The sequence below is a fragment of the Ctenopharyngodon idella genome, chromosome 23 (genome assembly GCF_019924925.1).
Source record: "Ctenopharyngodon idella isolate HZGC_01 chromosome 23, HZGC01, whole genome shotgun sequence".
Lineage (NCBI taxonomy): Eukaryota > Metazoa > Chordata > Actinopteri > Cypriniformes > Xenocyprididae > Ctenopharyngodon > Ctenopharyngodon idella.
Window position 1 is genome coordinate 24,231,431 of NC_067242.1, and position 17,542 is coordinate 24,248,972.

A 17,542-nucleotide genomic window follows, 5' to 3' on the forward strand; every position below is an offset into this window, starting at 1 on the left:
AGTGAGCCTGTTAATGTCACAACACATTTGCTTTGCAACACAATGTGTCCTTTACCAGTTGCTGTCAGCAACATTTACAGTTTATTTCAATTATTTAGCGGCTCCACCCCGTGACCTAGCCACGTGTTAGCAGCAGGTAGGTTTGGGTTTTCTGAAGGGGAAGGTCATCTCTGGCGCTGACTCCTGCTCTGAATTCAAACTCTGACACATTCTTTCCACTGGTGTTCTCATACACATTTTTTTTTTTTTTTGGTAATTTTTGCTAAGTGCAGTGGAGTGGGAGAGGAGAGAGAAAACTATGATATCAGTTGAGGCCAGCTGCAATCCCTTCCTGTTTTTTTGAGTTCCCGCCCCAAAGAGCAGAACTTTGGCCATCCAGAGATCCTTCTAACCAAAACAGTGACAAGACATGCCATGCAAGACAGGTAGTTAGAAGAGGTGCCACCTCATTGATTTGATCAAACTTACACCCCAAACCCATATACAACACACTTTTGCCCTGTCTGAAAGCATACTGCCTGTTATACTGTTTGTTTTCTTTTCAAACAGGCTGTTGAAGCCTCCCTAATGAAGCCATACTGTAATTCATTACTGTAATGACATTATGATGTAAGTAAATTTAATTTACTGCTCTCGCAAGACAAAATATTACATGTTGATTCAACATGACAATGAAAACCTGTCACATAATACAGCTGAGAAAAACAATACATGCACCTGTCGCAATCAATGTTTAATGCTTTTGATAATGTACATATGATTAACACAACAAATCTTTATTTCGCTTACTGCACACAAAATTTGTTCCCCTGAGTTTGTACATTGGTTCCTCATTTGCAGGAAACACTATTAGATGGAAACCACCATGGGGAGGTGTCTAAATCACACTAGCTAATGACTGGGGTACCCCAAGGTTTGATGCTTAGGCCCCTTTTCTTCTGAATATACACAATATTTACAACTCAGCCAGCCTGGCAATTCCGCACAGCATCACAGTCCAGCTGGGCTCAACAACATTAACAACATCCAAGTCAGTCAGAAACCTGGTGGTAATGTTTAATCCAACTCAGGCTCATTGGAAAAATGTGCCTGTGGCAACATTTCTGCAAGATGATGTTACAATGCCTCTTGCATGTTTTGTTCTACTTTAAAGTGAACTGTACAGTGAGTGGCACTAAAACCATGTTTAGTTTTATCTGAAACAGGTGAACATGAATCTGGTGATGTTTTATTAAGTTCATTGTTGCAGGTAGCACGTAACATAGTATTGTGCAAGGAACTGCAGAAAAAATAAATCTTCATTAATTGTTAATCTGCCCCGTAATCATAATTTTGCGTGAAAAGGAATAAAAGTTGGTGGTGTTTTACTGCCTAAAGTGTTCTTTTCAGCTGGAAACTACAGTGACAAATCAAATGTTTTGGTACATGTTTGGAGTTTTGCAAAAATGTAGGTAGAGGCATGTTTTTCCAATGTGCATATGTTGGTTTAATGATGAGCTTAAAGAGGTCCTGGGTTTTTTAAGTTAGTAGGCACAAAGTACACTACAAAGGGAATTATTCTCTATATCAATAAGCACTGTTTCCGGACTCCCTGAAATGCCTCGATTGTAGTCTTGAGTTTTCTTCCGGGAACATACACATCACAATATTCCTCATTTAAATAATTCCTGCCAAGGCATATGGTTGAGTTGCGGTAGTAATTTGTTGAAACTTGCAGTTATGGTAAGGGGCGTGACATTTCCAAAGCTCACACAAAGTGGTTGACCAATAACAACACACTGGTTCAGCTGACTAATCAGAGCACGTTGCGTTTTTTGGAAGGAATGGGGCTTCATAGACAGGAACTAAACAGAGCTTTTCTTAAGATAATAGCAAAAATCTTTCAAATTAAAAATGTTTTTGGACAGTTCACTTTACAAACACATTTACAAAAGGAACTAAACAGATTCTAATAAAATGGGAGAAACATATATTCATCGAAAAAAAAAAACTACCTTCATTAAAAACATGATTGTCTATGAGTAATGTAGAAATCAAGGCTGTAACTGAAACCACATGGTGAGTGTGTAGACAAATCTCTGAGGTCATCCTTAATCAATCACTCAACAATCATCCAGAGCTAAGGTGTTTCCCACTTTCTCCTTTAAGAGAAAGTTTGTTGAAAATCCACTGCTGATGCAACTAGTTGGCAAAAGCTTCTTGGTCTTAAAGCTGTCATTGTATTTAATAAATATACTGTCATTAAATATGTTCAACCAACTGAATAAATTATATTAACCATCTGAATATAACTATGTCATGCCAATAAATGTAAAAAATGTCAGCCAGCTATTTATTATTATGTCAATTATTGTGCCTTTAGCCCCAATAGCAGGGGCGCTTTTTACCCCAACAGGACATTTTGGAAAGTGCTGCGACAAGTGTCTAGTGGTTTAGAGGAGAACAAAAAATCAGAAGCACTTTTTACCCCGGTGCAATAACAATAACAAATTGTTGTAGTTTGTGGTAATTTTCACATTTGAAAGAGAATATAAATATATTCAGTATTGACTAAAGATTATTAATTCAAATATGTTCTGTTTAAACTATAGGAGCTTGAGATACAGTGTGAAATCTCTGGCCTTCTTTAGCCCCCAAAGTAAGACCCCTTCTTGTATTTCTCTCACTCTGTCTGGCAGGACTAGGGTAAATATTTACTGAGATAAATCCGCCAGCAGGAGTGGCCCCCGAGCTCTCCCGAGTGGCCTTTTAGTCGGTCCCCCAGGGGTCCCTTTCCTCTCTGATCCCGAGCAGTGAACCTGTCTTACACAGACCCCCAACTGTGACATTTATAGTCAAGAATGTTCTACACCTAACCACAGGCCTGAGAATGAGGCCAAACTACAACCCAAGAATGGTAGATTTTGACACAGTTACACACAACTCATACATATGGGAAGTTGACATGTCCGGTGCTGTGACATGCTATACTCCATCTATTTTAAACAGCATTTTGCTATTTCTTAAGAGGAATATTGGTCTTTTTCTTCTTTGATCCACTTTTTAAATAGATTAATCTCATGAAACTTAGTTCTGGGTCATATTTCTCCCCAAAAATCTAAAGGTATTTTAATTTGCATAAATAACAAAGCCATTTTTAGGACCAGTACTTACTACCAATAATATTAATATGCCATTGTTTCTATCTTGTCTGGGCTGTAATCATTATTGAGAATTATGAGAATTAAAAACACAAAAGTAAAACCCTTGCTGTATAATGCTATAACGAGAGAGTTTTTCATATTACAGTCATGAGAATTTATCATGAAATGTCAAGAAAACACAAATCGTAATGGTTCTGAAGCAGGCTTCATCTTCATGCAGAATATAATTTCTTAACCTGGAACAGTTATTGTGAGATTCACCCAAATATGATGCATCTGTGTATTTAACATGAGCCAAAACATGCACCACTAACACACTGAATTCAGACTGTATTCACACACTCCAGTTTTGTTTAGCTCCGCCTTTCCTTTTTTGCTAATTTACTGCCAATATTTACAGTCAATGGCTCTTTAGGAGTAAAGCAGATATTTAGTGTGGAGTTTCATTGAGTGTAAAGGCCAGATTTGTGGTACCCCATAAAGCTCTTCTCTTCCTGCCTGTAAAATTTAATGCCACACTGTTACTGCTGTGAGTGGGTCCTGTGGGCCTCCGCTGGCCCTCGAGTGAAGACCGCTGCCTCCTTATATGTAGGGATGACAGTCATAAGGAATTTAATGATTCTGTTTCTGATTTGATTTTCTACTAAACAATTCTGATTCTTTAAAGTGTCCCCCACTATGCTTTTTCGGATATTCATGTAGTGTGTAATATAGCTGTTTGTGAATTTAAAAGTTCCAAAGATCAAAGTGCGGGATAAATGGAGTTATCTCCCAAAAGAACTGGTTCTGAAATGAAACTAGACATCAGTAACTCCAGTCTTACTTCCTGCATAAACCTACATTATGTTTTGTAACAAATTTGCCTAATGCCAGCCTGTGGTCTTCATTGGCTGCCAACAAACAACATCTACTTTGACCCTGCCCTCAAACACTGTAGTTGTTGCTGAGGCCTGGAAGAGTTTGGTTCTTGTTGTTGACATGTCACTACGAAAGCAAATCCTGCAAAGGATGAGGACTCGGCTTGAATTGATATGGTAAAAACGATTCATGATGTGCAGTCATGAGTGCAGCTCTGTCACAGTACAGGATTCACTGTCAGAGTATTGGTGGAAAAACGCAGATGTTCAAGAACTTTTAATAGAAATAGTTATATTAGCTTTATGACCTTTTTGGTTTGACAGTTACAGCCAAAAACTGTCAAAATCACATGCCAAGATACACACGCGGTTTCTTGACTAAAAGACAAAAACATGGTAACTGCAAATGAAATCTCACAGATGCCTCTCACAAAAAGCTTCTCTTTGGAGCAATTACACAATGACATTCCTGGTGGTGACGGCATGCTGGAGTAATGGACATGGCGTTCCGCATGGAATAACATCCATCCTGGAAAGAGCTGAGGCAGGGAGGCTGTCTCACCCCACTCCCTTGATGACTTGAAAGAGAATGTGAGTGCTGTCTGCGTCCATGTGAAGTTTATCTCTCTTCCTGTCTTTCATCACTGTGGTTATTAAACCTCCATCCTCAGAGCTCGCCGATGTCTAATTACCTCAATGGTAAACAAAAGGAGGGCTGAGGGAGGGGGAGATGAAAACCCGCAGCTGGACAGTGCCGTGTTATTATAATTCTTTAAGCGATACTGTTAACGTGGTCAGGCATTTTAGCGCAGCACCTAATAACAGCACGGAGGTAATTACAGGTCTAGCGCTGGGGCGGCACATACTGAGCTGAGCTAGACGCTTGTTAACTTCCCTCAGGCCAAAGGCCGGCGAGCTCCCCCGCACCTCAAGCTGAGCATTAGCGCTTAATGTGCTGTTTTGTTTTCACAGATAGCCAAAGTTTTAGAAACAGTGTCAAACCTCTAATCACACATAATATGCTTCGCCTGAATTGGAAGCTCGTAGAGACAGAAAGAATTTTCAAAGGGTGAAACATGTCAAGAACATGTGAGAGTCATTTTTCTGCCCAAGAATCAAAAGAAAGTAAAGATAAATGGAGTCTGGTTTTAGTATCATTAAGATTTTTTGCATTGTGACATTATTTTTCATGACAATTAAGCACATTTTCCCTCACTTTTCATTACTATAGTGCAAAAGATATCGTTGTCATTACTGTAATGTGAAAAATGTGACTTTTTTAATTTATTTTTTATTATAAAAAGTTTGCAGTACTGCTGTAAAAAAAAAAAAAAAAAGGGTAGGCTATCTTTTTAATTAATACATTTCTATCAATTATATCAGTGTTATTTTAGTATTATTTATTTACTATTATAGAATTTAATAAGGTTTTGAATTAGCTTTTATTTTTATTTTCCATTTTCATTTCAATTTTAAAAGTTTGTCATTTTATTATGTGCTTTTGTAAATTTTTTGATATTTCTATTAGCTTTAATTTAAAATGTATTTTTATTACAGTTTTAGTAATTCTAGTACTCACTGTAAACCCAAATAAGTTGGCAAAACTCAAAAAAATGGAGACTGTCCTCCTCCTTTTCAAGCACCTTATTACGACCTATATTTAGTCATTTAGTCATGCGCCCTCTAGCTGGCGTAAAAATATTGACAGTGTCGTGTTACGTCTGTCGTTATGAAATGACGTATGACTGTCGTTACCAATCAAAATGCGTGTTCATTTAAATGCAATGTGTGGACTTTTTACACAGTCCCTTAACCGCCATTTGTCCTATTTCCATTTAGCAAAACTCATTTTTTATTAACGACTACACCTACCCCAACCCTAAACCTATCCTTACAATAATGCAAATACAGTGTTTATGAGCACATGCGTTCCCTGGGATCAAACCCACAATCACATGATCGCACATTGTTGTATATTGCAGTTGCTCTACCAATTGAGCTACGCGAAACCCGAAATATGATGCAGATAAAAGGGTACAATGCATTAAAATGAAAGTGTCCTGTTGTCGATAGGGGCGCAACTTTAGTAAACGCTCCTATGGGTCGTATTTCAGGGAAGTGACAAATTACCTATATGGGCATATTGGTTGGAGGACATGTTGAAAAAATGGCAATCGGTTACATCTAAATTTTTAAGTTAAGAAATTCAAAGCTTAAGTAGCAGAACTGGGAGGTTTTTATTTTGTTCTCATGCATTTTAATTGTTATTAAATTGAAATATTTGAGTAAAATAATTCATACGTGCAACTTAAAATTATCACATAATGTGAACATAAACATTTTTATTAGTGGAAACGTAGCTAATTTGCTAGCAATAGCATGGTATAGCACTTGCTGAATGAGTACAGCAATATAAAACATTTAATATACCTGTTCTCAAACCAAGCCGTATGCACCACTTGTCACCATGATGGTAACTCTCCAAAAAACCACATTAACAGAAACCCCTCTAAATTAGCATAATAAAACTTTAATCACTACTAAATCTCCCATTTAACATTAATCTTGCACAAAAACATTATACAGTTATAACACTTAATTTTAACATTTACTCTCCCTTTCGAGTGCCATGGGCAAAGCATTCTGGGAAATAAAAATCCCAGCCCAGTTTCAGTTAAACTTAAGTTCTACTATGTCTAAATTAAAAGAAATGAGTTCATAAAACTCAAAACAGTTCAGTTTACATAAAATATATCAGTTCTGTGAACTCAAAAGTAAAAGAAAGTGCTAAATACTCATAAAAGTTAATTTGACTGTACTAATTTGTTTTATCTAGTTTGTACTCAAACCAATTAATTATTTTGAGCGTTAGGGTTTACAGTGCTTCAGCTTACTTTTAGTTAGTTGCCAAGGTAATGTAATTTTTTTTTTTTTTTTTTTTGTCCATCTAATCATATTTCTTAACACTTTACATTCTACTAAGTAACTTTGCAACTACATGTCAATTAACTCTCATTAGAATATTAGTAGACTGTTAGGTTAAGGTTCGGGTTAGTAGAATAAGTTGATATGTAGTTACAACAAGTTACAAGTTTTACTTAACAAAAGCAACACTGTGTCATATTCCGGATATGATTTGATTCTGATTCACAAGCTTTTACTGGAGCTTCAAACAGATTTCCTTTCAGATTCATTCAGAAATGTTTCAGCTCTAATGTCAACAGGGATGTTTAATTTATTACATAATAGTCAGACTGGTAACCCGAAGGTTGTGGGTTCGATTCTCAATAAAGCAAAGCAGCTAACCCCTAATCACTCCACGGGCACCACAGCAAAATGGCTGTCTACTGCTCTAGGTGTGTGTCTATAGTTTACAGTGTGTGCACTGCTCCTAATGTGTGTGCACTAACTTGGATGGGTTAAATGCAGAGGACAAATTCTGAGTATGGGTTACCATATTGGCCTTCACATGTCACTTTCATTATGAAAGCATTTTCTCTTTTTTTCCAAATACAACTATATTATATAATATTTATTAAATGTTTAGTCATTTAAATAATATATCATAATTGTGATCATCATAAATTGTAATGATAATTCTGTCAAAATGCAAACAAATGTTATTATCTTAAATATTATTTGTTATTTTCTTTTCTCTTGACTCTGAAATGGACACATTGGAATTAGCAATTACAGAGCCTATAAACTATAGTGCACTTGTATCTCTCAATATGGGTCAAGATGCAATGCTCACAGGCAGTCTATGAATGCTTTGATAAGAATGATTTCATATTGGATCCATATGCTTTCTCAACACTGCCACGAGGGGACGGCTGTCACAACGGCCTCGCAACTTCCTGCTCCAAATATAAATATTTACACTCCAGACATCCCGAGCCGAGGAGAGGGGCTGATGTTTTGGGTTACATAAAGTCCAATCCTTCAGAACAAATTAAGCAGATTTTCCTCATTAGTCAAGACACGTAGTTTGCAAGGTTTAGGAGCTTTGAGTTTAAGCACTACTGTATAAATGGGTGAAACATTGTGGTGTCTGACTCACATATGGCACTGATGAAAACTATTCTCAGCAGGATGTATTGCATGCATAATATGTGTTTACGTCAATTAGCTGTATTGCAGTCGAAACATACACTGAATGTTTTGCCTTTCACAAACACTAATAATTCTTAAATTAAAGCAGAGAGAAATGACTGTTCCTGACAAAAGAAATAAAAATATATGCATCTTAAAACACATCAAGAAAACATACAGTAGTTCCAATTCCGATTCATCCAATTATGAATGTGAAAGAAACTTATGAACTCATAAATTTTGATAAATGGTGATAAATATACCATTTTCAGCCTTAAGGTCCTCACATTCACAATTAGCTCTGGATTATGTGAGGTATTAGCACTAAGCTTTCGGACCACCCCAAACCAGGGCAATAATGAGAAGCAGAAACTGGATTAAGATCCTGCTGTCCTCTACTGTTCTTATTTAAACTAGAAAGGTACCCATTTAAAGTGTCGTTATTATGCTTTTTTTGAATATTACCTTTCATGTAGTGTGTAATATAGCTGTTTGTGAATGTAAAATGTCTGCAAAGTTTTAAAGATCAAAGTGCACAATAAATAAAGAGTCCTAAAAAATCACATTTGTCACTTGGCATGTGTCAATTTTGTGCCCTAATTTGTGGGCACAAATACCCATCTCACCGCTGTTTCTTAATTTTCTCCGTCTGGTACTGCTTTGATCTCATTGTGAAGTGCACAAACAAATTTAATTGGTACAGAATCTTGCCTCTTTATATCAGTTCAATTTTTGAGAAAAAATGTTTTGGACAAATCAAGTCATGTGCTGGTGGAAAACTCCTACGAGCAGATTTATTTCGCGTTGTCTTGTCATTTGGCATGAGATTTAGTTTTGGGTGACGTGAGAGCGTGAGACAGAACCCAAAAGCGTGTCTCACGCCAAATGCGTGAGAGTTGGCAACCCTGGCTTAACCCAGGGTTATCGCCATTCTAAACAGTACTTTTAACCCCGGGTAGAGGAACAGTTTAGCACCACTTTTGCAGGGTTCATTACGCACTGTGGTGTGAAGTGTGAAACGATGCAGTGTTAGAATGTTACGGCTAGATCAGGGGTAGGCATCCTATGGCATGTGGAAGGGTAATCACTGGCATGTAAGCAATAGCGAGAAAGGTGTATGCATTTTTATTTATATAAAGTCCCAAGTGCTTGTTGTTGTTGAATATAGTGTCATAAATGACTGTCGCGTCATTAATCTAAAATTCTCCTCTCACTCATTGTCTGTGAAGTGGTACAGGACAACATTGTCCCACCAGTGCCTGTTTCATTCTCTCATCTGCAGACACCTTGTTTTGGGCGATTGTTTTGGTCATCTCCTAATTCGAAAAAGAATCCGAAATAGATAAAGATTAAGTCTGCTTTATAACACAAAGAAAAATTCTGTATATCCGGTTGTGTATTATTCCCTCCCAGAACTGTTTCACACGATTGCGTTCCCAAGTATCAGCAATCTACCTCTGGAAGCAAGATAACATGACAGCATTTATTGCTTTTTGTCTGCACTTTCTGAGGTGCAAGTAATTTATAAAATATGAAAAAAAGAGCCACAGTGGCATCCCCGATTGCAGCAACTTCCATTTTTATTACAGATATTTCCTAGGAAGTTGTTCTCTTGAACACATGGGGCGGAAATCGCGTTTTAATCACAAATATTTTATGTGATATTCCAATTTTGCACATAAGTTATAAATTTGCAACTTTGGATGGAAACATAGCTAATGGCTGTGATGCACACTACAACAGCATTCACACATACAAGGTCATCGGCCGCTGGTCTACATGCTAAGAAACAGACACCCTGAATCAGAAACTGAATAGCACATGCTTTGTACAGTCACAGGGTTTGAGGGAAAAACAATGTCAAATAATGATGGAAAACGCGTCAAAGAAAAGACTATTTAATTCTTAGTCATGGTCCAAAAAGTCAATTCTGGACAAACTTTCAGAAAAAAAAAAAATAATAATAATAATATTACAAAATGCACAATTTAAAGTGCCCCTATTATGCTTTTTTGAATATTACCTTTCATGCAGTGTGTAATATAGCTGTCTGTGAATGTAAACGGTCTGCAAAGTTGTAAAGTCAAAAGTGCATGATTAAATTATTGTCTCCCAAAAGAAAAAATCGACTCTGAACCACCTGAGTCGTGTGGAAATCCAGTCTCATTTCCGCGGCCTACATACATAACGTAGTAACACATTTGCATAATGCCAGCCTATGGTCTTCATTGGCCCGTAAACATCGTCTACTTTGATCCGCCCTCAAACGCTGTGGCTGGTTTGTGTTGTGTATGTCGAGAAGATGCCATTTTCAGCACTGCAAAAGCACATTCTCTTTGTAAACACTTCCAAAGGATAAGGATGTGAAGAGTCAATGATTCAAATTACCACAGCAATACAACAGCGGTATAACCTTTTGACGATTGCTTCTCAAATCTACGAGAGGTTTAAACGGGATTTACAAAACGCTTATCCATTAAAGATGGGACAGTACCCACTTTATTTGGACCAGCTTGCTCTTCAGAATCAGAACCTGTAATTATGATGAATTATTAATGTATATTTTTTCAACCAGGTGTTCAAAATACGTGGTTATTATGTAGGTCTCCGGCTAACTCACGTTATTACTGTCTTGCTGAAATACTTCTGCAAATCAGCTGTGGCCCACTATTACCTAAAATTGTGTCCATTAATGCAGATTGTCTGTCAGTCTCACTACTTTGACTAATGATAAAGGATGGAGCAAGATTTGTTTTACAAACTTTAATGTTACATCAGTCACGTTAGTGCTTGGCTAACGTATGCGCTGTTATTGATACAGTTAATGATGCCATTCCCACATGTGCACAGCAATAAATTAGAAATATACACATCGGTTTGTTGATGAACATACACTTGTTAATGCTGATGGTGAGGTTGCAACATCTCATATTTTATGTTAAACCGAGTAGCGTATCACTGAGGAACATCCTGCTCAAGTCGTCCTTGTGATGGAGGCTCGGGTTGAATAACTAGTTCTTCCAATGCTTCATCATTGGACTCGCACCTGGATTGATATGGTAAAATTGACGCCATTGTTACTGTCTTTATGGTGTGTACAATCGCTGAGCTTTAGGAAGCCTATGGAGCTGAGTCAGATATAGTAATAGGTGATTCATTTCTGACAGGCGCTGTAAGCGTTAGACCAATCACAACAGACTGGGCCGTTTGGCCAATCAGAGCAGAGTAGGCTCGCAGAAAGGAGGGATCTAGAGAGACTGAATCATCAGACGAGTCGTTTGAGAGTTATTAAAAAAATGTAGTGATGTGCAATGTATATTATGAGAAAATGCAAGCCTTTTTTTGACCTTTGATGGATGTAAACCTGTTATAGGAGACCTCCAAAACAAAATTAGGCATAATAGAGGCACTTTAAAAGAAACCAAATGATAGTGTACTTCCACTGAGTACACTTAAATGGCCTTTTTATTTCATTAATATTATATTATCTGCAAATAGATTTTTCTTTAAAAATAAATATACTTTAAAGATTTAAAGTACGCTACATTCTACATTTAATACGATTACACACACATTTTTCATAAGTGGTCAGAACATTAATTGACTGAATATACTTAAGGACCCGGTATACTCACAGCGAAGTTCTTTTTTGTTCTTCGCTTAGGGGTAAAAAGAAGTTCAAAATATGCAAGCTGCGCTATACTGTTATTCTAAAATTCTGACGCTGTCCACGCTGCTGAGAGTGCCGTTTAGGTGAATATGTAAATATGTGCTGCGCACTTTCCTTTCAATGACAAAATAAGCACACAACAAAAAATGACAGCAATGACAAAACAGTAGTTAAGAAAGCATCTGATCATAGCGATGTGGATATGTTTGCACGAGCTCTGCAATTTGGCACTCCAATCAAGTCACTTCACGTTAATTTATGTAGCATTTTATACAATTGATTGCTTTAAAGCAAGCAGCTTCACAGAATTAAACATGAAATAAACAGTGTCTCTTTCAATTAGAATTACAAGTTCATTTTCTAATATAAAGCAGCTTTCCAGTGTGTTCATGTTTTTACTCGTGGATGTCATATTTCGACGGACTGAACAGAACCGGAGAAGATTTCTACCTCAAAGAAGGCGGAGTCTCGGAGCCACACCTACATATTGCATGATCACCAAGGACCAATGATAGTTTGAAGGTGTTTACCAGCCAGAGCAAACTTTTGTTTGCTTTGGCAAGCTGTTTCGAACTCCCAAAACGAACTTTGTTTTGGTCTGATTTTTTTCGAAATCACATCACATCAGTTCATTCTTCAATTTTGCTTGAAGTATATCGGGGCATTTAGCGCCTGCATTCTGGTGGTTACCAAACCTCGGAACTCAAGGGGCCGACTGAGTTTCTTTTAAATGTTTGTGTCATTCAACCAAATGTGTTATTAATCAGCTATAAACATGTCAGCAACAGTTTAGCTAACTTAGGCTAGTTGACCTGAAAAAGGAAACTGACCATAAAGAAAGACAGTTTACACTAATTTTTATAGTGCCCCTTGTGGCAACACTGATAATGCATTGTGTACTTGCATTGTGTTTTTTAATGCATTTTGTAATGCAACAATGCATGAAATCAAGCTTGTTTAGCTAGAAGTGTTTTTGCGTTCACATACGGTGTAATTTGTTCCTAAAAGCTTAGGGTCCCATGTTCACGCCCATTTTAAAAAGGGCTTTTTTTCTATTTATCTCTTAGAGGTTTAGATTGAGGCCTGGCAAAAGACTTCAAATCAGGACACATGATGTCAGGCTTACATATGTGCTGCTTCCTAAATGAATTCTCGAAAGGATCTTAAAGATATTTATTGAGTCCAGATTTTCATTATGAAGATGTATATCTGGACTCAATAAAACTCATCAGACTCAAAAACATCCCCAAACTATCCAGGTCAAAATTTCCTGATAAATTAAAAGAGACTGGACGGCTTTCTGCCATAAATGCATATTAAACTTGTATTGTTTAGAAGAAGAAAAAAAAAATAGGAAAGGGCTTAGCTCACAATATGGGATATACAAATGGCTAACCTGTATGAGCTGATCCTTTTGTCGCCTCCTGTGGACTGTTGGAGCGATTGCGGTTCTGTTGACGCCGTCTGTTTGTCGACCGGGCAGTGCGAATACGGACTTCGCTTACTTTGAAAAAGGCCACCATGAAAGGCTGTCTCTCCAGAGCGCCATCACGACCCACTAACCCCGCTTCCTTGGGACTGATGCTCCATCCTTTAAAGAGAAAAAAGTACTATAGATGGGGCATCCTTGTCCAGTTTTAGATGCAAAGAATCCAATAAGTAGGGAATCTCTTTGATAAGTGTTGTTTGTTAGCGGTCACATCAGGCCTCATAGTACCAAAATTTGTGGTTACATGCAAATGTTTCTTTTATATGACTTTTTTTGTAAATTGCAAATCAAACTGAACAGAACTGAACTCTGAGTTAAAAAAGGAAATTAAATTGAATAAGTTGAACTAGCCAATGAGGACTATATTATACCCAGCCAAAAAAACAAAACAAAAAAAACATCTGTTAACATTCCCGATCATCTCACTGGCATGTGTTTGGTTGATGCAGGACTCCCTGGAAATAATCTATTTAAAACGACAACTTTGCTCATGGTGACTCATAGGCGGCCAGTAAGTTAAACTTATCTTACCACTGCTGGTTTCCACACTGATCTGTAGACCCAGGTTATGATGTGGACTCATCACCCAGAGATTACTAGTTGCTGTGATGTCAAACTCCAGCCAACCTTCTTCAGCTGCCCACAACCTGCGAGATTCCAGCAGAAACACGTCGGCATCCCTGCAAATGAGCAAGTCTGGAGATCAATAAATGTTATAAACACTATTTACAAGAATCAATGACTCTGTTTAATAGTGTTTTATATTCTTTATTATTACAAATAATAAAGTAAAAATATATGGAATAAATGGTAATAATAATAATATGTATGCAAATGGTAGAAAGAATAAGTATAAATGGTATGCCAAAGCAAATGCAGATGCAGTTTAGATGAAATTACAACTGTATTTTGCAAACACATTGGTTTTAAAGAGAAATGTTCTAATTATTAGTATTAATTCATAAATGTATGAATAATTTAATTGAAAAATAATATTAAATTAAAAATATTTACAATTTAAATAAAATTAGACCAGCCTAATTTTATTTAAATTGGAAATATTTTTTTTTAATTAAATTATTTATACATTTATTAATTAATACTATTAATTAGAACATTTCTCTTTATATATATATATATATATATATATATATATAAAGGAATAAGGGTCTTATCTAGCGAAACTATCTGTCCTTTTCTAAAAAAATAAATAAAAATGTATATACTTTTTGACCGCAAATGCTCATCTTGCACTAGCTCTGCGATGCGCCACGCATTACGTAATCACATTGGAAAGTCACGCGTGACGTAGACAGAAGTACTGCGGTAGGGTGAAAATCTCATTTTCTCCTCTAACTTCAAAATCGTCCGACATCGTTGTTTTTTTTTTGTTTTTTTTGTAAAGGCCGTTTGGCTTAGTCTTTGCACATTCACTTTGTAGACACTGGATCAGTACTACCTTTCTGACCGCCTACCTTTCCAGGCTGATCGTTTTGCTAGATAAGACCCTTATTCCTCGGCTGTGATCGTGTAGAGCCCTTTGAAACTACACTTTGGACCTTCAACCTGTTGTACCACACTGAAGTTCACTATATGGAGAAAAATCCCAGAATGTTTTCCTCAAATACCTTAATTTCTTTTTGACTGAAGAAAGAAGGACATAAACATCTTGGATGACGTGGGGGTGAGTTAATTATCAGGAAATTTTAATTCTGAAGTGAGCTAATCCTTTAAGGCATGTATTCAACAGTAAACAATATTAAAACAAATAACAGTTTGTCAAACTCAGAGGAGCTTGAGTTGAAAACAGAGGTAGGAGCCTTACAGGGAGGCCTGTCCCATTATAGTAATTACACACTATGCATGGTAATAAGCATTGGCCGGGTCACTTCAAAGCTGTCGGTCACACAGGTGTTCTGGGAATGTCCCTGCAGCCCCTCGTTATTGCTCATTAATTAGAGCCGCACTCTAAGGAGCTCCATATGAGGTTCTTCCCTCCGGTGGTTCACACATCACATTCGACATGAACGCATCATACTTATGCTGACTCATACTGTTTAGTGCCACCAGTCACACAGCTTCACCTGGGACGGGGTCCGAATAAGACCACAGGGGAGCTGCCGACTCTAAAAACCCCACTGTAAAGCCTCTTATAGACACATTAAATTAACTGGAATAATAAAGTCAGAAGTGTCAGGGGCTTTTTTTGGTTTCATAAATCGCATTTATTGCCTCTGTCATTGGCTGCAGTTAAAATAGGCCTATAGTTTAATAGCTTCACGCTGCCATTGCATGCATACAGGACCGTCTTCACATATGGCTTGGGAGGGTTTTCCAAGGAGGCCAGATGTACATGAAAACAACCAGGGATTAGAATATATACAAACATAAAAGTAATAACTCTACAGTCATGGCAAGCTGGATTTTTCATGAGGTATTGATGGATCATCATGAAAACAGAACCTGATTTTAAAATAAATACAATTGGCAGTGTTTAAAAATGCATCTCAGATTTCTCCAAAACAGTTGTATCCCAATATAATGACACAGGAATGCATTCACTGATAAAATGTATATTCACTATAAGTCGCTTTGGATAAAAGTGCCTGCCAAATGCGTAAATGTAAATGTACAAGCTCTAATCTTTTCTTTTAATTCCAAGTTTTTTGTAATATCACAAATGTATGTTCATTCATTATATATTAATAATCTAGTTTCCCAATATTAGAGGTGCAGTGTTGCACTTTTAAGATTTCAATAAACACTGTGATTTTCAATAAAATGTGCTTATGAAGTTGTAAAAATCAGTGGATAATACTCTGACTTTGGCTGAAATAAATTGTGACATTGCAAAGCATTTTTATTTGGCACTTGTCTCAACAGAAATTGTTAAATTATGCATAAATGTGATTATTGTTAATCAAACTGTGAATAGTTTTTTAGTCATTTAGTTACATTCAGTTGTAATTCTTTTGTTCTACATGTTCATTTTGAAATAAGGGGTGACAAATAATTTAGAGTACGTTTACATGACAATGTTCTACTAAAAATGGAAAAGTTTTTCCTTCACCTTTTTTTGCGTACAGACTACAACCTTGTCAAAAAGATCCCCGTTCACAAATATCCGCGAAAACTACTAAAAACGCTGTATTATTCATGCCAGGCCAGTAGTTGGCGATGTTACTTTGTAAGAAACACTACACACCTGAAGACGTAATACGCATGCGCATGACATTACCGTTTTCACAAATTTGTGTTTTTGTAGTTTACCACGAAGACAATAACGGTATCGTTTTCAAAAACTTACACCTTGAAACCTCTTTTCAAAAGTTTTCATTTTCAGGCCCCCAAAACGCCTTTATCGTGTAAATGAACAATAAAGCACATAAAAAGTTTTCAGTTTTTTGTTGAAAACGGTGTTGTGTAAACGGCCCCTTAATCAAAAGCATTAACCTCTGAATATTTATTTAAAGTTTTGGGGAAAAAAAAAAAAAAAAATCCTTTTTGCATCCTCTCTGGCTATCTTGTGCCTCTATAAGTTACATGATTTACTTCTGGATAAATTCCATAACGTTGTGTTTACAACTATACTTCATAGACTTTATTAGAAAAATAGGATTGGTCAGTAACTGACATTTTTAAACCAGGCTCAGTGTAGGGTCAATTTGCAATAGCTTAAAATAGCATGTCATGCTGATTTATGTAGCCTATGCAAGGAATACTAATGATCTACTACATTTGCCAAAGTGTGCTGTATACAACAGAGAACATTATGAAGAATACAGTTTCAATGCAGTGAGTAAAGCCTGAGAGTGATTCTTTATTTATTACCAGACTGCTGGAAGACACTTTTTGACACAAACAATGAAATAATTGTTTTTGTTTCCAATCTAGACCCAATTACTACCTTAAACATGTCATGTAATTAAGTCACATGACAACAATTTGGCATACTGATTTTTTATTTTAGTTTTTTTTTATTTTTCATACTGATTCCGACCATTTAAATAATAGATAGACTACAGCAGTATGCAAGCAATTAAAGGGTTAGTTCACCCAAAAATGAAAATTCTCATTAATTACTCACCCTCATGTCGTTCCACACCCGTAAGACCTTCATTCATCTTCGGAACACAAATTAAGATATTTTTCATAAAATCCGATGGCTTAGTGAGGCATGCATTGCCAGCAAGACAATTAACACTTTCAATGCCCAGAAAGCTACTAAAGACGTATTTAAGACGTTCTTGTGACTACAGTGGTTCAACCTTAATGTTATGAAGCAACGAGT

General features: G+C 36.6%; 1 protein-coding gene across 1 annotated transcript in view; it reads right to left on the bottom strand.

Moving 5' to 3' along the window:
• Positions 1-17,542, bottom strand: part of bmp6 (bone morphogenetic protein 6) — a 53,787-nt gene that overhangs the window by 5,492 nt on the left and 30,753 nt on the right. Inside the window, exons 3-4 of the mRNA XM_051883010.1 lie at positions 13,783-13,931; positions 13,159-13,353 (exon numbers count right to left, since the gene is read on the bottom strand). Coding sequence (XP_051738970.1) covers positions 13,159-13,353; positions 13,783-13,931 — 344 coding nt within the window. The remainder of the gene's footprint in view (positions 1-13,158; positions 13,354-13,782; positions 13,932-17,542) is intronic.